The sequence below is a fragment of the Mytilus edulis genome, chromosome 3, assembly GCF_963676685.1.
Source record: "Mytilus edulis chromosome 3, xbMytEdul2.2, whole genome shotgun sequence".
Lineage (NCBI taxonomy): Eukaryota > Metazoa > Mollusca > Bivalvia > Mytilida > Mytilidae > Mytilus > Mytilus edulis.
In genome coordinates, this window is record NC_092346.1 from 71,206,921 (window position 1) to 71,233,144 (window position 26,224).

A 26,224-nucleotide genomic window follows, 5' to 3' on the forward strand; every position below is an offset into this window, starting at 1 on the left:
AGATTATCCGGAAGGGTAAGCAGATTGCCAGAAAAGAATTTTTCTATTTTTTGTCTCTCGATTTCTTGGTGATATCTAAATATACTCATTCTTTTAAAAGAAACTTTTTGTTGTGAGCATAGAAGTTATTTAAAAGAAATTCCAATAAACTTTCATGCAAAAAAAATAATTTTATGAATGGGCATGCGCTAAATAGTAATTATTTATATCCCCATTGAGAGGCCTGACATACTGTAATTGCGCGAAGTTTTTGTTGTCGACAACCAGTGAACGACACAATAACATTTAAATATCGGGTGTCCCTGCCACGCTGTTATGAAATTCATTCTATTCTTAACTTGATCTAGAAAAACTTAAATATGGTAAGACATTTTTTTTAAACACAAACTTTTTGCTTTATTTGAAATCAATTTTTAATCGTCCTGTCATGAACTTTATTTAAATGATATATCACGATTTACATTCATATACAGCCACCTTTGTGTTGCATGAATTCCCAGGAACTATCACAGAACAGAACTGTTTTGTTGAATACATGCAAATTGAAAGAAAAAAGCCTATGTAACTTATCTGTAAACAAAAATATGTATCATACAAAGCGCCGTATCATTATCTTGTCATTCAGAATTTTGTTTTCCGATTGAATTAATTTTTAGTAAAAAAATCACTCGGTAATCATATTTTGAATTGAAGTTTAATCTTATCCCTAAGCATTTCTAATTTGGTAACATTATGAAGGAATCCATTAAACCAATAGTTCCAAGTGGTGAAGTTGGAAACATCCTTTCGTAAGTTTTACGACCGCCATCACGAGTTGGTTGACCGTAATAGAATATCCGTTCCTAATGTCGTAACTACAATCCTGTTCCCTCTTTCCCGAATGTGATCTTTCAATATTAGAACCACATACACCTTCTTCATTTGATAATTTTGAAAATGAAATGGAAATTATATCCAGATACAAACTGGATAGACACATTATCAGTAAAATAAAATTGGCAATAGAACCAGATATAAAACATAATACAAATAGGTCCAATTCACTTACTCCTGAAACGCAGGAGATCCTATCAGAAAGGAGCGACTTACATGGCGTTAGTAGGGCAAGTGCTTGTAGATGCATTACACCCGTTGTCACTTCCATTATCTTCCATATAGTCAAGAGAATGGGTCAGTTGATAAATTTTCCTGTTCAAGAATAACAAAAAACTAAGGAAGAGTTTCATGAAATTGCTGGAATGCCCAATGTTGTTGGTGCCATAGATGAAACAATTATACCAATAATAGTCCCAAAGGATGACGAGCCAGCATTTGTTTGTCGCAAGCAGTTCCTTCCATTGAATGTGCAACCATTATGTGATGCAAATCCTCGGAGGGGGGGGGGGGGGGCACTTCCTATATACAAAGCGATAAGACGCGCTGCTTGAATAGGTCACCTTTTCAAGCTTGAAAATATGTAAATATGTCGGGAAAACTATCAGAAATATATGATAAGGTCAATAAAGTTCCCATAACATCTTCGTCTATCATCCTTCTTGGTGTCCCTGGCTGTTTTGTTTTATCATCCAATTTCTTTCTTTTGACACTTTGGTATTCCGCTCTTACATTACACACCACATGAAATAATATAGGAAAAGGTTACATTTTTGTCTTCGCAATGTATGAAAAGGTATACATTTCTTAAATCTTAATTATATGAAAAGGATCGGATAACAGAACGCGAGCGGCTCCCCTAATCCATTAAGTATTGAAGTGGACCCCCGATTGCAAATCACTTTTAACTCATATATAATTCCCTTCCCGGCTTCCGTCTAAGCAATGTATTAAATAGGCTTTCTATCACGTCCGCGTTCTGATATCTATTAACACCCAATATCATGACAGTGGTTACAAAGCAACTTGTTGAAATAAATTTTAGTTTGAACCAGTAGTCCACAGCTTCCACAATAAAGTACATTACCTTTTTAACTTGCTTTCGATGTTGATGTAACTGTGTCCTAAAACTATTACACTGTTATTATATAAATTACATTGTTTCGACTACAATTGCACGCCAATCTTTATCATAAAGGACAGTTGATTGGATAAAAGTGATGGATTGCCACACCTATATTAAATTGAGGTCCTATTAAATTAGCCTGGCGTCCTGATCCGATTTTGTCGAGCAGTGGGCCAGGATCCCAGACTACTATGAATGACTTCAGATAGCTGTCAATATGAGGGAAAATATTCCAGATATATTTAGACATTTAGTTTGGAACCAGTATTTGATATTTGAAAAAAGAATATTGATATCTCTAATTGTTTCGGTATTAAAAGTTTGGGAAGTCGTATCCCTATTTGTAGTCATTTCACATAAAGAAATACAAAAAATCTGCAGTTTTTTTGATTTTATAAGAGTTGTAAATATTTAACAAATTCAAATACAGGATGATTTTCCTTTTTTCCTCAACATTGCCTGCTAAAGAGAGTGAGAGAGAGTAGGAGGGTTGTCATCCCGAATTTCGGGGGGAAAATAAAAGCTGAATACCGAAATCCCCCAAACAATAAAGCATTTTATGCCGAATCCCGAAAAATTAATCTTGATTCCCAAGTCCCAATAAGTATAAATCCCGAATTCACACAAAATTATAGGCCCAACCCGATGTATCGAAAAGATCTGTTCAAGAGCTCAGTTTATTTAAATTTTAAAAGTTTAAAATCAAACAAATTGTTTTACAAAAATTCGTCTTCAGACACATTAATTGATATAGTATAGTCTAGATTTTGCTAGGACATAGCCGATGAAATGCATATACAATATCGTATTTCATGGGTCACGCACGGACTGTCTTACTTTATAGGGATGTTAACGCGGCACATCAAAGATAAGATATATTTTAACCAGATACTTACCACAGACCTTAAATTAACCTGAATACATTGACCTCTATAGTCGCCGTCACGTAAAATTGGCACCATGTTTTTTGTCAAAAAAAAATTAAATATCAGTCGCGTTTACTCAAGATGATGTTTTTCATTTAGCGGAAGTAAAATCCTGTTCAAATATCCACTACTGTCCTACCTTTTATTGTGTTTCCACTGTATAAACCTGACCTTCACATTTTTCAAGATTATTTACATTGTAAAACCGCCATCTTGGTTTCTATGAGGATCCCTTCTTCCATAACATTCGTTACTCTCTGGTAATATCATTGTCATTGATGATACAATTTCCCGCGCTTTTTACATAAAGATGAGGAAAAGCTCCGAGAAACACTAGAAAATGGAGAGCACGTGGAACTCCACGGCAACACTTCCGATAATAACAATGTCGGATTCCACCATACAAAATAATCTTGGATTATGTGAAGGTCAGGATTATACAGTGCAAACACAATAAAAGGTAGGACAGTAGTTGATTTTTGGAATGATATTTGATTCCGCTAATTGAAAAACATAATCTTTAGTAAACGCGGTCGATATTTAGGAAAATTTTGACAAAAAACATGGTGCCAATTTAACGTGACGGCGACTATAATCCTGTCGACTTGCCCGTCAGACAGTTCCACAGAAGAGACCTTGATGAAATTTTAAATTTAAACAACTCTTAGTTTTCACTATAAGGTATACTTCTAGGGGTTTCACAGTAACGAAGATTTTGCAAGTACTTTGATGTTGATAAGTTCATCAACGAAGTAATTTTAAAAATAAGACGCTAATAATTTCTAATTTCTAGTTCCTAAACTTCCGGTAAACTTAGGATGTTAATATAACTGTGCAATCCCATTGGTCACATTTTTCTGTTAATTGGTAACGTCTAGTATAAATAAACAGTTAACCAGATAAATTCGACTAATCAGATTGCACAATTATATTAACTTTTGAGTTTACCGGAAGTTTATGAATTACAATGGTCTGGAATAAGGTCAATAATGTTGGTCACATGTGTGTTATTCTGTTTGAGGGGTATTCTCAAGGTATGTGAAACATGTTTTATTGTAAAGATAAATCAATTACCGACAGACCGATGTATGTTTATGTTTGAGAAATCGCGGCAAGGGAAAGTTAAAAAAAAATATCGGTTGAAGCGAACACATTGAAAATTGTCGTTAGCTACCTTGTGATTTTTCGTACGAGTGTGAGTGGTAAACCCCCCATTGACAGAAACAAGTGCCTGTGCAAGTCACTCTTGCCCGGGATTGGTGTGGAGGGTTGAAACTTTAATACTTGTACCTAGTGAAAAATTTTATCAAACATACGATCCGACAACAGTGATTTAGTAATCTTATAATTTTATAAATTGTTCCAAATCATCAAAATTCTGCATAAATATTTGTTTGAGCATTGCGAAAGACGTTGGTGCACTCGAATAATCCTATGGGGGTAGGATGAAATTTGAAAAAGAAGGCAGGACAGGAGTTTTGAGTAAAAAAAAAGGCAGGATGAGCAACTTGGCAAAAAATAGGCAGGGTGACAATTTATGTAAAAAAAAGTCAGGATAAACTAATAAAAAAAAGGCAGGACCGAATAGAGAGAAAAATAAAAAGGTAGGACAGAGATTCATACAACTAAAAATGCACCCCCCCCCCAATAAAAAATCAAATGGTAGCTCCCTAAAACATGTCATCCAAATAATAACACCTTCAAAATTAAACGTTAAAGTAAGCATACAACTACCGCTCCCATTACGTTCGTTCGTCGAGATAGGTTCGTTCGTCAATATCCTGGTCATATCTAGTGAGGGCTATAACACTGAGCAAAAATCTTGTACGTTTTTACATATTCAGGACGGCCACTAGTGCCATTTTGATTAGCATTGTTTGCTACATAAATGCTACCCCCCTCAAAATACACAGTACATATGAAGCTATGATACTGAAAATATTGTATGCTAATATGAATAACGCGTTAAAAATGACCATAGTGTGAAATAATTCAGGATCTTAGTCATTTATATATTGGGTCAAAGACCACAAAATACAGTTTGAACTGCAGATATGATTTGATCGAAGTCAAAATGGGCAGTAATTGGTTTACAATTTCAATTTTATTTCAATAAAAGCATTATTTACTACAGACTCATTGCATTTCCAATGTTATAACTGTCGTCTTTATTTTTTACTCCACAGGCAGAAAGACTTTCAGAAGAACAAAAGAAAGGTAATGCATGCACTCAAGAATACTATTACAATAGAAAATACCAGTACCAACCTATTATTAATAGTTTGTACGCATAGTCCCCAATCTTTAACAACTTGTTTTGCGTGCAAGCTGGGATTTGTGATCAAGAATATTTATAAAACAATCAGATGTTAAACAGATTTATTTTTTTCATAACACTAGAATTAAACTTTTGTAAATATACTTGAATATGCAATCATACCCATTCTTGTACTTTTTTGTATTGAAAACTTACTAATTAATACACTTTTTAGACTATGTTTTGTTTGTTGTTGTTGTCGTCACTAAAATGTATTACTTCACATTTGTCATTTACATAAATGTAGTATCAAACGTTATTAAGCTAACTCATTAAAACGTTTTGAAACAAGGATCGTGGAAGTCTAAAATAAACGCGTTCATCAGAGTTAGCTTTGGGAATGTACTTTAATACACGAGTTTTAAAAAAGAAAATATATAACCTTATTTTTCAGAGATTAAAGAACTTTTCGATTTATTTGATGTCGATAAATCTGGAACGGTTAGTTTAGACGAACTAGCTAAAATTGTACGTGGACTAGGATCGAATCCAACGGAAGCAGAATTAAAAGAAATGTTTGCTGAAGTTGACAAAGATGGTATTTACCTTTTTCATATAAATTTGATGTGCTTTTTTCTAAATATCTTCATATATTAATAAGTGGAGTTATGTCGATATCATGGGCACCGAGAGGGTCAGCAGATCCTACCCCACTAGTGATACCCGTCGTGTTACTCTTGTCAACATACACTAATGAGTCTCTTCTTTAACCATAAGACATCACCAAATACAAAAACCATTGGTACATGTAAAATAGCTTACCCTAAAACTTGACCGAATGATAAACGAGACAATTACCAGCAGAGCCAAAACATACATTGAAAAATAAATATAACAAAACACAACACTGAAAACTAAAGCAAACGCAAACACCTTTAAAACTAAACTAAACCTCTGGTGCACCAGGAAGGGTGAGCAATTCCTGCCCCTCTAGTGGCAACCGTTATGTTGCTCATGGTAGGTACATGTACAAATTCAACGATGAGGCTAAATGGTGATGTCACAACTAAGGTAAAGGATTGTGGAAAATATCCGTGGTCAACTGTGACATAGATATTCAAAAACGGCTAACCACTTTTGAAATTTAATTAAAATCAAACCTTTCAACGCTCCCGTTTTCTGATGTCGCGTGGGAGCTCCCTTGCGCGACATATAAATAAACGATAGCAAGTGAGAGGTTTGATTTTAATCAGAATGACCACTTGTGATGGCTTCCGTTAAACTTCCGACGGGATGTCTTCAAATTTACCACTTGAAATCCTTGGTTTCCTTGAATATCCATATACACAATTATATTACCGAACATGCTTCAAAAATTTTGACTGTAAAATTTTTTTGCTATTGCAAAAGGTGTATTTTGACCCCTAGTTGTCATTTGGTCATTTGTGTCGTAAGATTGTTATCCATTGACGAACTTATACATCTCCTTTTATTCATCATGGTATAGTAATAAATAAACATAACCCTATCAAGATTAAAACGTTAAAAAACATTAGCCTGATTTACATACCCATATGTACAACAACTTTATTTGCTTCGATGTTGTCCTTTTAATAATTGCTTGAAATATAAAAATCTGTATATCCGTTTCAAATATAAACATCTTTGAGAAGTAATAGCAATAACTTAAAAACAAAGGCAATTAACATGGTATTATAATAACTGATAAACAATAACAAAATACAAATGGTCGTTTTGGATATAAACAGAATACACACGAAGAACCTGGATTCAGATAATGAAATAATTAACATTACTAACTGCAGGTTCTGGTAATATTGATATAGATGAGTTTACAACGTATTATGCCACATCTTTCATTGACAAACATCACGACCAAGAGGAAGAACTGAAAAATGCCTTTCAATTTTTTGACATACAGGGTAATGGATATATTGACTTAGACGAATTAACTCATATTTTAAAAGCTTTAGGTGACGATTCAATGTCAGAGTTTGAGGTCAAACAGATGATTAAAGACTTCGATATTGACGGTGATGGTAGAATCGATTATGTCGGTAAATATAATAAATAATAGATTATATGTTGCTATTAATAAATGTGTTCTCACACTTCACAAATATTACAATTAACTTTCAGATTATGACAGTTCAGTATCTAGGTTCAGCTCTGATCGTGAGAATGAAATAGAAAAATGTAAGCAGACAATCTGAGCTCTAGGACGTTGATGTAAGCCTCATATAGAACATATGTATGCTTTCTTTTACATGGTATTTAATAGATATAGGAAGATGTGGTGCGAGTGCCAACGAGACAACCCTCCATCCAAATAACAATTTGTAAAAGTAAATCATTAAACATGACTATGAATTTCTCTCTCTCTCTCTCTCTCTCTCTCTCTCTCTCTCTCTCTCTCTCTCTCTCTCTCTCTCTCTCTCTCTCTCTCTCTCTCTCTCTCTCTCTCTCTCTCTCTCTCTCTCTCTCTCTCTCTCTCTCTCTCTCTCTCTCATTGTGTAATTGTTATTCCTAAAATTAAATCATATATTCTGTTTTTAGAATTTATACAAATGATGTATACCAAGTAGAAAGGAACATTTCTAAGATGGTGAATTAATGCACTGTATGACGGATTTTCTGTCGAATAAAGAAGGAAGATATTGATCTGCGCTGTCAACTATTACATTAAAATAAAAATTAATTCAATTCTAGCATCTATGTTATTTTTTCATTATTGAAACTATTTCAATTTTGAATTTAAGGTATACATACATTACTGGTATTGATACAAAGATTAATAATTGTATCTTCATGAGACAGCAACCTTACAACATATATAAACAAACAAATAATACAGCATTTAATTATGAACAAAGCTCTTAATTGAAACCAGTCTTAAACAAGTGAATTATACCCGAGATCAAATATTGAAACCAAATTCCTAAATTAGCAAAACAGCTAAACACAAAAAAATGCTTACAGAGTTCCAGAAAGTGGACATGGCGAAATTAACCTCGATTATTTCAATCTTTGGAATATTAAAACATTAGATAAATCTCCATAATAAGAATGACTCGATTAAAAATTATTTAGCTAAAATTTGCACTTTAGTAAGCAACAAAACACAACTAAAAATAATAAAGCACAATCCCTCACGTTAGGGGTTAAGTATCATACCATCCGATGATAAAATATGTCCTTGTACCGGTGATAAAACTTAATAAATGTTTTGACTATTTTGTGATATTGAAAACCCTGGTGTAATAATTTTTCAGTAATACAGAGATTTCTTTCGTTAAATCAAATATGTAGTTACATACATGAGAGAATCGAACAAGTTGAAATAAGCAAACACCATAAGATAATGACAAAGGAACGTCAACATCTAAAAAATGGATAATTAACAATAGGAAATGCAAAATCATCTCTTTAATCAGAAAATGTTGGTATTAGGCTTCCCGTTAATGATATAGATATCAACATCTAGGAAAGGACAGTGTTCGTTGTTAGTGTTAGTTAAGCTACTAAAAAGTAAAAACACAAAAATACAGAACTCCGAGGAAAATTCAAAAAGGAAAGTCCAAAATCAAAAGGCAAAATCAAAAGTCTAAACACATCAAACGAATGGATAAAAACTGTCATATTCCTGACTTGAAGTTGGAACAGGCATTTTCTAATGTAGAAAATGGTGGATTGAACCTGGTTTTATAGCTAGCTAAACCTCTCACTTGTATGACAGTAGCATCAAATTCCATTACATTGTCAACGATGCGTGAACAAAACAAACATACTCAAAGAGTAAAAATGTCAAAAATAGGGGTACAGCAGTCAACATTGTGTTATCATCTTAATCACTATAAAAACAACAAATGAAACGAAGAAGCACAAAAAGGCATACATCAAATTTAACATCCTCATTTTGCTTATCTTATACGGTTTTATTTATCTATGTAAAGTCTACCCGTAAAGGATGGAAGGTTTTCAGTACTGGTGTAAAATTGCGCGTTTGAAATTCGCACAGGTAGACATAAAATAATTTTGTCGTTCCAAGTATGACGGCATACATAAATGCAGTCACGTAAAGTAGATATAACAAAAAACAGACTTAACAGTAAAAGTAATAATAATGAATAAAATAATTGTGTGGTTCAAAGTATGACGGGATACATAAGTACAGAGTCACGTCAAAAGTATATCATGAAAAACAGACAACAGAAAAAGTAGTATTAATGAATAAAATAGTTTTGTCATTCAAAGTATGACCAGTTCCATAAGTAAAGTAATATTAATAAATGAAATAATTTTGTCGTTCAAAGTATGATGTTTTACATAAGCACAGAGTCACGTCAAATGAATATCTAAAACAAAACTGACTTAACAGTAAAAGTAATGTTAATAAAGACAAATAAAAGAATACTATAACACGTTATTTAGATGATAACCAACGTCAGTACGCAAAATCTATACTTCAAGACCATCTTGTATTATTTGTGAAGTTGATACGGAATATTTATCAACAAGTTCTTGGTACCTTCCGATGAATTTTTTAAGAAAAAGGACGAGACGTTCTTTGACATACCCCTGGTTCATCAACTTTCTGCTCAGGCACTGGTGACGTTTTACAAAGTCTGAATAGGAGCTGCAAGCTCTTGAATACCGAATAAGTTGGGAAATGTATATTCCATATGCAGGTGAAGTTGGTATATTACTACTAAGGTGGGGGAAATTGATAATTTCAAAATTAAAATCGTCTCGTTTGTCATAGATTCTGGTACTGAGATGACTGTGTATGTCAAATTCGAGGTATAAGTCTAAAAATGAGGCGGATAAAGCCGTGTCTGTTGTCTCTTTAATTTCTAGTTCTGGTGGGTATATTAATGGAACACAATCAGGAAAGTTCGAATTGTTAATGGAAAGAACATCATAAATATATCTGAAAGTGAAATTAAATAACCTGGCTTCTTTGATCTTTTTGTTTTTGACAAGTGTCTGAAGGAACTCCGATTCATATGAAAATAAGAAAAGGTCGGCAAGGAGAGGCGCACAGTTCGTTACCATAGGAATGCCGACAATTTGTTGAAAAAGTCTACCTCCAAATTCAACAAATATATTGTCAATAAGAAACTCCAGCATACTGATCACTTGTTCCTCTGTGTAGTATGTTTTACCCTTTTGTTCCTTATTAACAAAATATGCCTTATGGTATCCCAAAGTGATCAATTTATAGCGTATGCTACCATTTTTATGATGAAAAGCATTGTGGATTATTTCTTTGAGACGGTTTTTCAATTTCACATGGGGAATGGTTGTACACAAGGTTGAAAAATCAAAAGTTTTGATAGAACTAATTTCAGAAAAAGACCGAGATTTAAAATTATCCAGAAGTTCTTTAGAGTTTTTAAGAATCCACATATGGTTAATACCACTACGCGAGGAAACAGTTTCACAGTATATCTGAAGACCCTCTTTAACTGCGGACAGAATTTTAGTCAATCTAATGGACAATTCTTTAGTAGAACATGCAGATGAGCCGGTAATATACCGTTGTTTGTACGGAATTTTGTGAAGTTTAGGTATCCAATACAAACAAGGTAAGTCCTCCGATTTGTTGTTCAATGCAATGTTCATAGAAGCCAGGTTATTAAACTATGATGATATCAAAATCGCACTTTTTAATACCTTCTTATTTACAGTCTAATATATTTGTAAACACTCTCGTTTTGTTGTTGAACTTACTACCACTCGGTTAATGCCACTGTTTGCAGACGTATATGTATGTGACAGAGTTAAACCTGTTTATTGTGACATCGTCCTCTTTTAATCAGTGATCGAACACTTTGGACATTAAAGCACATATAATTAAATGGAACAGTATATACTAAAGTAACGGTATAGTATGTATCAAAAAATAAAAGTATCGAATTAAACAATGATACACAAATTACTGAACCAAAGAATACTCGTAGCAACCGAATGCCAACTCAAAGATTGAACATGATGATATGAAAGTATGCTGTCAAACTTTAAGGTCTTGTTTTTTTAGGATGATGAGGTCTTATTGTCAATGCTGTCGCTATCCTATATATGACCACTAAACCTGTGTTCCAACTGGTTTGTATGTCTTTTTAGCTCAAAGGGCAAAGTGAGCTTTTCTCATCACTTGGCGTCCGTCATCCGTCGTCGTCGTCGTCCGTCGTCGTGATATTAACTTTCCAACCGTCAACATCCTATTTTCTCAGAAGAAATATACCCTCTTTCCAATCAAATGTTGTTTTACATATCTCAAATAATTATTATACTCCTGCATGTTCACATTTTATGGTACCAATTATCAGACAAATGCTCCTAACACAAAATCTGCTCTGACAGAGATATGAGAAAAATGAATGATATCGACACCACACAAGTTTAGGGTCATCATTAAAAATTAGTTGGCAGATATGAGGTAACTGTATCTCAACTCACCAGCGACATGTTTTCGCGGTTTTTATAACTTTAGATACCAGAAAATTCATTCGTAAAATTACTGATTGTGATATTTTGACTGAACGGGGATTCGCATAACCAGTGATGCATGCTTATCTATCGACACACCTCTTTTCGCTCCTTTCAGAGTCACAGGATTCCACCTCTTTTCGTTTGTAACTTTGATGTGCTTCTACTTAATGGATTTATGAGATTTCCACATCGGTATACTAATTTTGCCAATAATAATAAATGTTAGCAGTAATACTACGGCGGGTGTCACTTGTAGAGCAGGAAATGTCCACCCATCTGGGGTTCAATTGCTATTGGTTAGTTTAGTGTAAGGCAAGAATCATTATTCAGTGTATGGTTTTAATTTGTGAACTGTTGTTTGTTCATTGATCTGTTTTGCCTTGGTGTTGAACCAAGTCTTTAACTTGACATTCAATGTGAAAAGAAATAACTGGCTTTATTATAATATTAAGCTAGTTGTAATATTTAAAAACACAATTTAAAAAGAAGAAAGAAGATTTTATATCATTATCAATTCAAAAAAAATAGTCGATTTTGAATGATTTTCCTGAAGAGTAAAAAAATGGCGAAAGATGCCAGAGGATATTCAAACTCATAGATGACAAATAAACTGACAACGCCATGGCTTAAAAGGAAACAGACAAACAGACAAACAACAATACACAAGACACCACATAGAAAACTAAAGATCAAGCAGCATGAAAGCCACCAAAGATTGGGATTGATCTCAGGTGCTCTGGAAGACCAATCAGATCCTACTCCACATGTGACGTTTCACTCATGCTACAAGTTTGTTCTTTACCATTTCAACTCCTTTGCAACACCAAATAAAAAAAGACACTATTGTTCTTAACACCATGAAAAATCTAACTAGCTGTACGCGTGTGTCATGATCTAAAACGAGATTCATTAATGTCGAACCTTCATGTCATTACCAAGTATTACATGGTAAGTATATCTCTTAGATATTCAACCCTTTGACAGAACCGATATGAATAAATAAAATAAATAAGATATTTCGTTTCATTACGAAAATATGCTTTGACAAATGGACCATATTGCAGCATTCATATCACTCGAAATGGAAGACAACCTAAAAACGTAACTTTTTAATAGTTCCCGTGTTGTTGGAAACACAATTAACCCTTCTTTAAAAGTCACGTTTATACACCACTATTTGTCATTGTGTTAAAGTTTTTGGCGACTGCAAAAATAAAATGTTTAAATATGCTCTGTTTAACTAACTTGCAACTTTATACAAAACATGTACAAAAGGAAGAAAAAAATATGAACTTGAAAATTTAAATAAAACATTATTCAACAGGGAAATTATTATTGCAATTTGCGCATCAAAATGATAAAAAGTATGCTATCAAAACAAAGAAATGATACATCAGATTTACAATCATTTTTTCATATTCCTTACTATACAGGTTGTATATTTAAAGTGTTGACAATTGTTTCCTGTAATTTCCAAGTACTTTTTATACCTTTAGCATTTCAAACATGTCTTCTTTAAAAAGTTTGATGCTAAACCCATGGTGTTGCAAATGTCAAATTTTATCGGTGATACTATAAGTCACATTCGGCGAGCAGTCACATATACGAGGAATGGGGAAAAGTATAGACTTTCGACTTTCCCATACACATGACTTTATTTTTTACCATGATGTTGTATGACTTCCTCGGATTTACGTTTTTTGTCGCTGCCTTGTTCGCATAAACTGAATGCCACCTCAAAGATTTAACCTACAGGTATGAAATCGTACAATCCAAATAATCGATTATTTTTTCTTCAATGTTTTACTTTAAGACAACGGGAGTTTAAAAATCTCTATTTTTTGCACATCATTGACCAATTTGATATAGTAAAAGTCCCGTGTAACACAATCCGTTTAAAACGCTTCTAGTCTTTCGTTCATTTTTCATTTGAATGCTTGTTTTCATAACAATAGTATATTTTCTGAAATGTAGTGAACCATACGAATGACAATATACACACTAACCTTATATTTGTTTGAAATTTCGAAATCAAAACAACTCATTTTATTTTAAAATTGTGATTGCTTATACTTAAATTGTTTACAATAAGTCACTACATATGGTAAGGCATTATTTCTTGCTTTTACTTTTTTCCTGTTTTTGTGTGGATTTTTTTTCTGTGTGTGTTACATTTTAATGTTGTGTCTTCATTTTCTTGTATTTAAAGCGTTTCCCTCGGTTTTGGTTTATGACCCGGATTTGTTTTTGTCTATCGATTTATGAGTTTTGAACATCGGTATACTACTGTTTCCTTTATTTGTACATATTCTTGTGTTGCCACGTGGCATTTACCATTGAATACTTTGATTGGTAACTTAAACATTGAATTACATTATCTAACTATAAACACTTACATTGCATTATGACAGTTGAAAGACATTTTATATATTTTATATAATTTATGTTAATGTGATTGAAATTCAAAAATTTGTGAGAAAATTTATAAGAATTGAAATTAGTATTCATTCTTTATATATCGGAGTTGGAAAAGTTATAAGTTTGATTTCAAACTTTCGTTCACGTGATTTGAGAATTTATATACCAGAAATGATATTAAGATATACCACTAAAATACGTTTTGAGCGCTTTTCTGCATTAGCAGTATCATGAAAGTTCAGTGCTATATATCTAAAATCTATGTAAAAGATGTAGAAATTTGTAGAAACCTTTGTTATGAGTTGAACAACAACACAACAAATATAGGGTATACGATTTAAAAGACGTCTGACGTTTTGATCTAAAATATATTCGTTGTGGGTGGTATATCAACAGACAGTTTGTATTCAAATGGATACTAAACTAACCGACGGACTTGTTTTTAAGATTTGGATTACTGTTAGTCAATGATCAGTATTCTGCTGTGTTTTGTGGACTGTTTGTTTGTGTTTCTTCGTCTTTTATTAATTGTGTTTGGCATTATGAGATGTGTTGCTTTAGTAAAAGCATTTGATGTTACTTTTAAATTTTTTTAGAAAATGAGAAATGTTTATAAAAATGTATTTGACTAATGTAAACAAAAAAATATACAACATATAGTTTAATATTATTAATATATATTCCCGTTTAAGCTGTAAAATATATCATATTATAACAAACTTTTCAAAGAACGATACATTAGACTAACAGTTTTTATGGCCTTTTCGTTACTTTTCTAAGTTTTTGTTGCAAGATTTTACAAATGCTTTCTTTTATTTCCTGGCTATTGCAAACCATAATGAAAAGCTAATTGCCAAAAAAAAAATTCCAAAATGTATCAAAAATTACTTCAATTCAAATTTATAAATGCATTTGCAATACCTCGTCGATGATCTTTACATTTGATTAATACTTTTCATGTTTTATCATATTTATCATTTACATTTGAAACAATAATAACGAATATCCTTAATCGAATCATACATTTTCATTGTATAGAAAAATCATGATGTAGTATCGAAAAAAAAGAAAAAAAAAGAGAGTTCTGGACAAAAATGAGTTAATATCTAACATTTATCACACATTCATTATCGTTGTTATAATCAGAATTGTTTAAAACGACAAGAACGGTTTGAATCAAATGGTGTACAATTTTACAAGTGTAATAGCAGAATATTATGTTCTTTGAATAATTCTTCTTTTTATTTTAGGCGTCTAAACTGCCCGAGCATGAACGAGAAGGTAAAGTGCATCATTTCAAAAAAACATTGAACCATCTTTATTTTTTGTAAAGAAAAAATAATGAAGTTAACATCTTATAATTTTGACAAATCTAGTTGGTTGCTATGTTGTGTCTTCTGTACTATTATTTGTCTGTTTGTCTTTTTATTTTTAGCCATGGCGTTGTCAGTTTATTTTCAATCTATGAGTTTGACTTTCCCTCTGGTATCTTTTGTCTCTCTTTTCCCTTTCAAAATGTAGAATATCGTATCAAAACATTAACAGCTCTTTTTACATACATAGTAGACTTCAGATTAATTTGTCATTCATAATCAATTATTTTCTTCTGAATATGACTTTATTTACATTCATTTATTTCATACATTTAAAACGACTACGTTTGTCATATTAGTGATTAGGAATAATTACATCAACCTTTACAGTCTTGAAACTTGACGAAGTTGGTTTTTTTCTTCTTCTGCAAAATGGTTTGATATACATGCTAACTGTATATTCTAGTAGTTAAGACCATGATCTTAAAATAAAAATAAAAATACAAGTGTTAATGATTTAATTTATTTCATTGACCAATCCCTATGTTCCAGATATCAGAAACACGTTTGAATTATTCGATGCAGATAAATCCGGTGCACTCTCACGAGAGGAAATCGCTAAAGTTGTTAGGAATACAGGCTGTAATCCGACAGAAAAAGAACTAGAGGAAATGTTTAAAGCAATTGACACTGATGGTTTGTATTTTCATTTAGGCCTATAGCAAAAAAGGGCAAGTAATTACTCTGCCATGCAGGCACAGGCATTTGTCTCAGAAATTATTTTTCCTATATACCTTAATATAACACAAGGTAGGTGTCTGCAGGTCAGGATGGTCTTTTAACCTCCAATGTCATTATATCTCATTTGTGAACTTGCTATCAGCTTAATTAATATTAATTACAAATTACAGAGTTATATAGATTCTATCCTAAACGATTTACTACTTTAAACTATCATTCAACATCGTCGGAAAATTCTCCATCCGGACGAAACGTTTTCAAATAATTTGTTCAAACATTTGAACGTCTGTGGCTCCATCGAACTTAACAAAGAAATAACACGACGGGTGCCGTATACGGTGCAGGAAATGCTTACCTTTCTGGAGCACCTGATTTCACTCCCGGTTTTCAGTGGAGTTCGTGATGTTTCTGGTTTATTATTTATAACTGTTGATGTAAATGTCTTTTGGTTTTGTGAGTCTTTGTTTACTGCTTGGTTTTGTTTGTTATTGTCTTTCATATATTCGACTTTGAGCGTTCCTGATAACGGTACATCAAGGAAAGAATTTCAGACGAAAACTTTAAAAGAGTTTTATTTCATTTTGAACCGTTCTGATATAACAGATAAAATGTTGTATGTACATGACTTTTGAATTCTGAAAGATTGATAATTTAAGGCTATGTTAAAAAAGACGAAACATGTGGGGAAAAAATGGATAAGTAAAAAAAATGCAAAATTTCAGCGTCACAAATCGACCTTCCGCTATGAACTCTAACAAACACCGTATACCATAAAAATTATAATTTTGTAAAACAAAAACAAAACCATGTCCATATTGTAGGCTATGGAGAAGTTCAGTTTAATCAGTTTTTGGAGTACTACGCTAAGCATTTTTATGATCCATTACGAAATGAAGAACAAGAAACACGAGAAGCCTTCTCAATGTTCGACCTAAACGGTGATGGTTATATAGACCTACACGAGCTTAAAACAGTAATGACCAAGATGGGAGACGAAAAAATGTCGGAAGAAGATTTTAGAGAAATGATTAAAGAGGCTGATGTTAATTTTGATGGTAAAGTAGATTATACAGGTAAGTTTTTTTATGAATTTAAAATAGGTTTACGATGATAAATTGTAATTTCTCTATTGAAATTGTGACACGGTGATGATGGCTGTATCCCTATTTTGACAATTTAACCTATTATGTCTGTTTTGTTCACGCATCGTTATAAATATAATGGAATTGATGCGACTGTCATACAAGTGAGAGATTCAGCGCTGTCCATTCGTTTCATGTGTTTTATCGTTTGATTTTGCCATTTGATTTGGGACTTTTCGTTTTGAATTTTCCTCGGAGTTCAGTATTTTCGTTATTTTACTTTTTACAAACAAATATAGGATTGAAAACAACCAAATTCGTTAGAACTCGAAACAGAGTGAGACCAAAAGAGTGAGCACAACCTGGTAGACATGCATTTGCGCATTTTAGACATTAACAATTTTTGTAATGCCTGCCATTGGTTTATTTCCCCCGATGACAATAAATAGAAGTTTTTTTTAAGATGAAAGTATACTGAGAAAAACTCTATGTAAAAACGCTAAAATTATCAGAAAAGATTTTCATAATGGGATGTACTTGAACAGTTTTCTATTTCAATGAACACAGTTAACATAATTAGTCAAATCTCATCACGGCCTACTACTTTGACAATGAAGGTTTAAAACTGTTATAAAAATCAATTTTACAAATATCAAAACAAAATTTATACTGAAGAAATATATGGGAAAAAATGCCTTTCTCTCTTCAAACGTTGTAAATTTTACGGACTTACCATTCATTTAACGTTATCTTGACGGTTTGCATTTTCTGACGCCCAACACGCGACGCAAGGAATGTGTTTTATAATTTGATAGATTTTTTTGTGTTTTTCTGTATATGGTTGTTTGTCTTGAGATTATAACACAGTGATGACAACTGTAACCATATTTTGACTGTTTTGCCGATTGTGTCTATTTTGTACACGCATCGTTGTAAAAATAACGGAATTTGATACGAATGTCATAAAGTGAGAGGTTTAGCACTATCAAACCAGGTTCAATCCACCATTTTCTACATTTAAAAATAACAGTACCAAGTCAGGAATATGACTGTTGCCGTCCATTCGTTTGATGTATTTTATCCTTTGATTTTGCCATTTAATCAGGGAGTTCAGTATTTTTGTGATTTTACTTTTGATCACATGTTATATATATATAAAATTTCATGATATGGTAACAATGTACTTCATATATATAAAACTGTATGCATATAATACTTAATTGTAGTATTCTGTAGATACACTGACTGATACACTGACTGTTTATTAACAATATGTGCATTTTCGAAGCGCTGACACATATATTTTACATTTATGTTTATAGACAAATTCTGTAAAATACGTTTGAACCTTGTAATAACCTGTGATATGTCTTTTTGTAATTGCAGAGTTTACTAGAATGATCAATAAGATGTTCTGATATATATCTTTAACATGGACAGCATTTAAGGAGACATCTTTTTTATAAACAGTTGATATAAACAATAAAAACTGATTATTTAATCATGATAATTAGTCGATATTTTTTAATTACAATTTACAAACAATATTTTCCTGGAGTAACACGGTCTAGAGAGTACATCGAAACATTTAAATTTAAAATTTCACCCCTACGTTGCACTTTTGTAACGATGTCAAATTTCTTCTTTTTGTCTTGTTAACGGTGAAAGAAATCCTGATGATGATACTTCAACCATTCCGCAATTTGTTTTAAATATGGAATATCAAAGTAATTAAAGCAACAAGGAAACCAAATTATTTCCTGTTATTGCTCTCGTTGTTTTTCCTATTGTTCAAGCTGAAGGATGTTCGCTCCTCTTGTTTATGATTTTTTGCCAGACATTCGGAATCCTTTAGTTTGACCCATAAAGTACCATAAAAACATTTTGCCAACTAACCCCTACTTTTCTTTTTACAAAATATGTCATATAGTTTGAAAAGCCATACCTGAAAATCTTATAAAACTCTTGTTATTTTTTCAATGTATTTGAAAGGAAAATGTGCCACTGTTAAATGTATGAAAAATCTAGTTAGAATAACTCTAATGGCTTATATCTCGAAAACAAGCACGCGGACTCTCAATTTGTTTCTGCGTTTTTAGTTCCTTTATTTACATACTATCATTTGATAATAGTTATCAAAGGTAACAGACTGATAACAGTCTTTTAAAAAGCTAGTTATTTTGAAACAGAGTAGCGAACATCCTTAAAGCGGCATAAGCTGTCAAATTCATTACCACCGAATTGTTTCAAATTCTTCAATGTGATTGATAGTTGACTACCTATCATTAACTAGAATACACAAATGTCCTCTGCCAACTTAGGAATATGACAGTTGTTACCAAATAGTTCGTTTCTGTATATATTGGCGATTGGTTTTGTTGCACTTCAGTGTTCCTGATCTTCCTTTGTTGTACACTTATAGTTGATGTGTTTCCCTCAGTTTTAGTTTGTAACCCGGATTTGTGTTGTCTCAATCGATTTTTGACTTTTGAACACCGGTATACTACTGTTGCCTTTGTTTACGGGGAACAATAAACAATGCAAGAAAGCGATAAAAAATATTATTATTTCGTGCGTATAGTCGTCCTCTAAAGACTCCCAAATGGTGAAGACCCAATATACACATAAAAAATATAAATCGATACACAAGCACGTGCAAAAGAGAGGCGAAATATATGAAAGGGATATTACATTAAAACTCATGATAGAAATAAACTGACAAAGCCGTGGCAATGCGCGAAACAAAGACCATCAGACACACAGCAGCATACAAAACACAACATAGGAAACTAGACTGAGCAACACCAACCCCACAAAGAAATAGAGGTTGATGTTGAGTGCTCCGGAAATGTAGCAGATTCTTCTCAACCTGTGGCACTCGTTGTGTTGCTCATCTAGCTTAAAACCCTGTGGTAGTTCACATTCGAGGGAAAGAGAATGGGATTGTTGTTACTTCAATTGGAACATATCCATCGTCACATGAAAAATATATATCCCGTGACGCTCACCAAAATATGATGGTGTTCGTAAAATTCCTGAATTGCTGAAATTAACTCTCTGTTTAAAAGCTTCTGTATTAGCAGCAACTCTCTATCAAGGAAATCATGCAAGGAAATACAAGCTCTGGATTATTGCATCTCTATGAGATGTATAATCCATATGCAGGCGCTTCTGGAATGTTGCTACATAGAAATGGAAAGTTCATAGTTTAAGTGATGTGTAAGAACAATTCTAGCTTTGGTTCATTCTTTTTGTTGTAAAAATAGCTATACACATCGATTATACATTATCGAAAAATAATATTGTCTTGGATCCACATGCAAATGATGCAATTCTGGATTTATCGAATATCGACAATACAGTAAATACAGTTTGAATAATCAGACAGATATAATATGAACATCGAAACAATCCTAAACTTAAACAACTACGTGTCTAGTAAACCATATAAATTGCAGCGGAATTATTACTCAGAAGGTCCTAAAAGTAAGCTATCACAGTGCCTCGTAAGACAAAATGTTATAACAAATGGAAACGAGTTAACCAACCTACTGATTTATCATAGAACAATAAACGAAAACAAATATGATACACAGCAACCAAAGACAACCACTGGATCACAGGCCCTTGTATGGGACAGACTTGTGTGTAGTAGGTCGACATAAAATAACGTATACTAAGTCTACAACTTTATGCAGATAAAAACAAAGAAATCATAAAGTTAAACACACCAAAATTGAAAGGGGCGAAGATTGTATGAACACATCTCTTGTGAAATTGTCCCCACATTAACAATTTATCCAAATTTAATGTCCAGAATAACGTCAAAATATAGAAGAAATGATATGATTAATGCCAATTAGAACACTCACCAGAGACCAATTGAAATAGAAGTTAACTACTATAGGTCACCGTACGTCCATTTAAGTAACACTTAATATTTACATCTAGTCTTTATTCAATTGTAAGTGTAGATTTAACTAGCTGAATATCAGCTCGACAAAAAGAAGTACAAATAATTACAATTTCATTAACCCTTCTTTGAAAAGGTTTTGATGTTAAAACAGTTTTACCAGAACAGAATAGTATCAGTTAATTCCGATGCGGTGTACAGATAAAATGTATCGCTTCAATTGCATCAATCATGCCAATACTGAATCATGCTAATGCGACGACCCAGAAATAGTAATGTGATGATTGGCATATAAACAGATCAAGTATGCCCGATATCAAAAGATATAAATATATATAACGTTTGAAATATTAAAAAAACGCGTTATGAATTTCATGCGTCCGAAGCGCTGTTCTGGATTTACCTTCATCAGGAACGGTCAAAGCAAAATATTTGAAAGCCAAGGATGTATAAGAACGGAAAATGTTGAAGGGCTATTTGAACAAAAGGACTTAAAAAACTAACCAAATAAAACTACGGTCAGCTTTGCCTTAGAGAGTAAAGGTTTCTTTACAATTTCAAAACTAATAAACGAAAATATTTATATCAGTTAGTTATAAATCATGTCAGTTCCGAAATTCCGCGTCTGGTATATCAATTCATTATACTGGTATTTTCCTTTTCAAAACGGAATAAACACCACAGATTACACATTCCGTAAATGAGATCCTATAAGCTATGTATAGCTATTTCAAATCAATATTGCTTTGTATGTCGATTCAGTAACAGATACACAATGTAATCTTTTGTCAGGACAAATGCAGTGAAATGTTTGACTGCTTATATCGGTCTTTTTTAATTTAAATGATTAAATGTTTGATATTTACTGCGACGAATTTGAAACAATGTAAACTTTGAAGTTATATGTGCCAATTAAATCATGGTAAGTTAAGACTTTTACTGCTTTTATAATTTGTAAATTTTGCATATTTTTTTGCAAACAGACGCGTTGTGTTTCAATATTAAGGCAATTTACAAGATTAAAACCTTGTAGTGCGTTGAACAAATCTCCTTTTTAATTTGAATTAATTTTAGTGACCGCAATGACAATTATCGTTTTCTGCATAAACATTCTTAATCTTTTCCAGGCTGGACTTTTAACAGAGGAAGAAGAAAGAGGTAAGATGACATAACCCCCGCCCTTTTTGCAAACCACTTTTAAAACGTGTACAATACTAAGTATCCTTGTTGCTTAATTGAAAGATAATTTTGCTGAGATAGCTTTCGAAAGAGTGGTAGAACATATACCAAAGGAGTATTGACACTCATAAGTCAAAAACAAATTGACAACACCATTGGAACAAACGAAAAACGATCAAACGACAAACAAGTCATCAAAACACAGCATAGAAAACTAATGAATGAGCAACACGAGCCGCACCAAAAACCGGGGTGATCTCATGTACCAGAACTTCTTCCACATGTGGCAAGCTTGGATTCAGGACTTTTTCATTCTGCTTCATGAGATATACTTAACGTGTTATACTTTTATTGGAATATAGTTCATATTAATACCATCTTAAACCTGGAAATATCTATTGTTTTTACAGAAATAAGGGAGACTTTTGCCTTGTTCGATGCTGACGAATCTGGTAAACTATCTAGAGATGACGTAGCAAAAGTTGTACGGAGTACAGGTTGTAACCCTACAGAAAAGGAACTGCTAGATATGTTTCAATCAATAGACTCCGATGGTATGGAAAGTAAGTAGAAATAGACACTTCGACCTCCTCACAATATTCATTAGTCATAACTTATCATGCATATGCCTTGAAAGAAATGGCTTCATACTTTGTCATTTTTAAAAGTATATGAAAATCCATACTTAATCAAATTACTATTACATTGAGATATATTCATGGACGGATACATCCGATTTGAAAAAAATTTATTGCAAAAATTAAATCATGCGAAACCAAAATAGATATACATGTAGATTCAAGTGGTGACGTTCACAATAACGTGTTACCCAGTGTAAAATATAAATGTTTAGTATGAGGAATAAATCTATAGTAATTTGGTGAACTTAAACGAAATTTATGATTGTTTTGCACTAGTCTATCAACAAACTGAATACAACTAAAGAATAAATCCTTCCTCTCAAAGTATTAGTGGGGCGTAAAAGCGTTGAAAAACGTCCTTTTGTATTAAGTGCTGAAGCGCTTCATACTAAAATTGTGCGCGCGATAACAGTTATCAAAGGTACCAGGATTATAATTAAATACGCCAGACGCGCGTTTCGTCTACATAAGACTCATCAGTGACGCTCAGGTCAAAATAGTTATAAAGCCAAACAAGTACAAAGTTGAAGAGCATTGAGGACCCAAAATTCCAAAAAGTTGTGCCAAATACGACTAAGGTAATCTATTCCTTGGATAAGAAAATCCTTAGTTTTTCAAATATTGTAACCGGAAACTTATAAAATTCACCATATAATTGATAATTATGTCAACACCGAAGTACTGACAACTAGGCTGGCGTTACCCTCGGACCAAACGTCCACCAGGAGTGACATCGACCCAGTGGTGTAAACAGTTATCAGGATTATAATTTAATACGCCTGACGTGCCTTTCGTCGACATAAGATTCATCAGTAACGCTCAGATTAAAATAGTAATAAAGCCAAATAAGTGCAAAGTTGAAGAGCAAGGACCAAAAAACAGTTTTCAAAATTTTAAAATTATAAAAGAGAAGTATTCAAATCTTATAATTATGTTTTCATGCTATCACCATGAAATTACGAGTTATTTACAAATGTTTGTTTGTTTGTTTTCCTATAGGTCATTTGAAGCACTTGTGATAATGAATTTTGCATTTTATTGGAAATTTCATATAATTTGGAATTCCGGAAATGAAATAAAAGTTTCGGTTTCTTATTAAACATTCATACTATGTAACTATTCGTGTATCGTGCTATCGTATTGTCGGAGACATCAACTTCTTATAGTACTTTGTTTATACAGAATAAATTTTGTTCTGGTTTGTGTTATATATTGTTTTCATTTCAGGTGATGGCAATATTGATATAAATGACTTTTTATTATATTATGCTAAAAAGTTGCATGATCCTTCGAGAAATGAAGAGGAAGAGGCAAATGAAGCATTTAAACAGTTTGATCTGAAAGGAGAAGGCTCTGTAGAATTACATCAGCTGAAAGACATTATGACAAGTCTTGGAGAAGAAAATTTTTCGAATGTGGAGTTTCGAAAAATAGTAAAATATGTTAAAGTAGACGATGAGGGGAAAATATATTACCAAGGTATAATACAGTAATTTTGTTCCACTTTAGTTAAATATAATTCTATGTTCTTTCGAGGATCAAGAAAATGAGTTAAATACTGATAATTAGTTAACTCCCTCCACGTGTACACGTGTCACCTTGACCTTGGATATTTTTCTATTTTTGTTATTGGTTTTAACTTTGATGCAGATGGAAGATGTTTGATACTCTGTGTTCAAGTTTATTCACAAATTTCTCCTCGGCGCTTTTTAGACTTTGACATATAAAGATATTTTCGTGTTTTTGAAGACCCGACATATGTTAACCCTTAGCTAGCTGTCCTTTTTATCGATAGCTTATTATCTCATTAACCTTTACCTTCTCTATTTTATGCATGGTGCACTTTTTAACCTACTATTACTGTATGTATTGGATTCCTATAGAGATCTTGCAACACAACAGGCGTTTTCTTCCTTTAGGATATTCCATAGAAAATATAAACTGTCATGTTGTCATCCTTAATGAACACGTCATTCTCCAAGTAAAATGAACGAAATCAGAAAATAATATTTAAACCATTATTTTTCAGCTTTTACGAAAATGATGAATGAAAAGCAGTAGATTGATTTACCGAATATATTGAACAGGAATACTATCGTAATATGTGTCAGAAGTCATGCATTTAAAGGATGTTTTAAAAACTTCTGTAAATAATAATAATAATATTTTTTAATAACTGTCAATTTATGAATAAATTTAAGATATCAATATTTAACCAAAGGTTTCCATTTATGTGTACCCTAAAAGAAAGGAGTAGTTTTTCACTCCAAAGTACGTATAAACCATGTATTGAGATGTTGTAATGAAATTGGTAAACCTCGTTTTAAGGGTAATGACTCATAAAAGGGGTAACTGTTGTCTAATAGTTATGGTGTTGATTGGCTGTAGGTAGAACTTAAGGGAGTTCGCTTCTCAGTTTCAAAACATATACCTTTTCAAAACACTAGTTTATATTGATAGGGGATTAATAAAGGAATCAAAAGAGTCAAAGAAATATAAAGGTCAATGTGCTTGTTTTCGAGATATAAGCCATTGAAATGTTGGAGGTAAAATAATTTCTCTTGACTTTTCATAGCTTTATCACTGACAGGTTAAAGTTCTCAAAAACTATTAAAAAATAATTAAAAATAAACATGACAAGCGAACTTCCTTAACATTCAAACATAGAAATGATACATCCACGATCATTTCAGGAGTTTAAAATTTCAGTTACTTATGATTGGGACAAAATAATATGAACACATGTATTCTAATCATCCAATGGAACTTAATTTTCTGTAAATAAATGTATTGTTGATGATTTTAACAAAAGTTCATTATCACTGAACAAGTATATATATTTATTTAGGGGCCAGCTGAAGGACGCCTCCGGGTGCGGGAATTTCGCGTTGCATTGAAGACCTATTGGTGACCTTCTGCTGTTGTCTGTTATATGGTCGGGTTGTTGTCTCTTTGACACATTCCCCATTTCCATTCTCATTTTTATGTTCAATCACTACGATTTGACAAACGACTGCCTGTTTAAAACACTCGTAAGTTTACGATCAAATTTAAGATAAAATTCTACTTACGATTGTTTATGAAACGGTCAAAAACTTACGATATGACAAACGACCGACATACGCTCTAAGATTGTGAAACGATTGCCTGAACCTGTTTACACCGGTGAGATTTTTTCTATCTCAAGTTTTCATAGATGATATTTGCATGTTAGTCCTATGTTGTATTGTTTTACACGT

At 32.6% G+C, this 26,224-nt stretch overlaps 3 protein-coding genes across 6 annotated transcripts; all 3 read left to right on the forward strand.

Annotated features, from left to right (window-relative positions):
• Positions 1-247: 247 nt before the first annotated feature.
• LOC139514936 (uncharacterized) lies at positions 248-7,906 on the forward strand. 4 transcript variants are annotated; one of them, XM_071304516.1, is made up of 5 exons: positions 248-362; positions 5,112-5,142; positions 5,637-5,780; positions 7,009-7,260; positions 7,760-7,906. In XM_071304516.1, the coding sequence occupies exons 1-5, from the start codon at positions 360-362 to the stop codon at positions 7,786-7,788; spliced, it is 459 nt and encodes a 152-aa protein (XP_071160617.1). In that variant the 5' UTR covers positions 248-359; the 3' UTR covers positions 7,789-7,906. The 4 variants fall into 4 exon arrangements, with proteins under 4 accessions (XP_071160617.1, XP_071160619.1, XP_071160618.1 ...); XM_071304518.1 differs by lacking the exon at positions 248-362 and adding an exon at positions 3,868-3,959 and having other exon boundaries at positions 7,171-7,260; XM_071304517.1 differs by lacking the exon at positions 248-362 and adding an exon at positions 3,883-3,959 and having other exon boundaries at positions 7,009-7,125.
• Positions 7,907-13,694: 5,788 nt separating this feature from the next.
• On the forward strand, positions 13,695-18,753 carry LOC139517319 (calmodulin-like). Its single transcript, XM_071308247.1, has 5 exons — positions 13,695-13,802; positions 15,367-15,397; positions 15,982-16,125; positions 16,992-17,243; positions 18,639-18,753. Exons 1-5 carry the CDS (start codon positions 13,800-13,802, stop codon positions 18,668-18,670), a joined length of 462 nt encoding a protein of 153 aa, XP_071164348.1. The 5' UTR covers positions 13,695-13,799; the 3' UTR covers positions 18,671-18,753.
• Positions 18,754-21,957: 3,204 nt separating this feature from the next.
• Positions 21,958-25,193, forward strand: LOC139517320 (calmodulin-like). Its single transcript, XM_071308248.1, has 5 exons — positions 21,958-22,087; positions 22,293-22,323; positions 22,755-22,907; positions 24,213-24,464; positions 25,015-25,193. The coding sequence occupies exons 1-5, from the start codon at positions 22,085-22,087 to the stop codon at positions 25,044-25,046; spliced, it is 471 nt and encodes a 156-aa protein (XP_071164349.1). The 5' UTR covers positions 21,958-22,084; the 3' UTR covers positions 25,047-25,193.
• The last annotated feature ends 1,031 nt before the right edge of the window (positions 25,194-26,224 follow it).

Excerpts from the sequence above, each read along its gene's own strand:
- LOC139514936 (XM_071304515.1), top strand. The coding sequence starts at position 3,915 with ATGTTGGTCACATGTGTGTTATTCTGTTTGAGGGGTATTCTCAAG. Across the intron at positions 3,960-5,111 it reads GTTTGAGGGGTATTCTCAAG|GCAGAAAGACTTTCAGAAGA; the intron begins GTATGTGAAACA and ends TTTACTCCACAG. Across the intron at positions 5,143-5,636 it reads TTCAGAAGAACAAAAGAAAG|AGATTAAAGAACTTTTCGAT; the intron begins GTAATGCATGCA and ends CTTATTTTTCAG.
- LOC139517319 (XM_071308247.1), top strand. Across the intron at positions 16,126-16,991 it reads TAAAGCAATTGACACTGATG|GCTATGGAGAAGTTCAGTTT; the intron begins GTTTGTATTTTC and ends TCCATATTGTAG. Across the intron at positions 17,244-18,638 it reads TGGTAAAGTAGATTATACAG|AGTTTACTAGAATGATCAAT; the intron begins GTAAGTTTTTTT and ends TTGTAATTGCAG.
- LOC139517320 (XM_071308248.1), top strand. Across the intron at positions 22,324-22,754 it reads AACAGAGGAAGAAGAAAGAG|AAATAAGGGAGACTTTTGCC; the intron begins GTAAGATGACAT and ends TTGTTTTTACAG. Across the intron at positions 22,908-24,212 it reads AGACTCCGATGGTATGGAAA|GTGATGGCAATATTGATATA; the intron begins GTAAGTAGAAAT and ends TTTTCATTTCAG.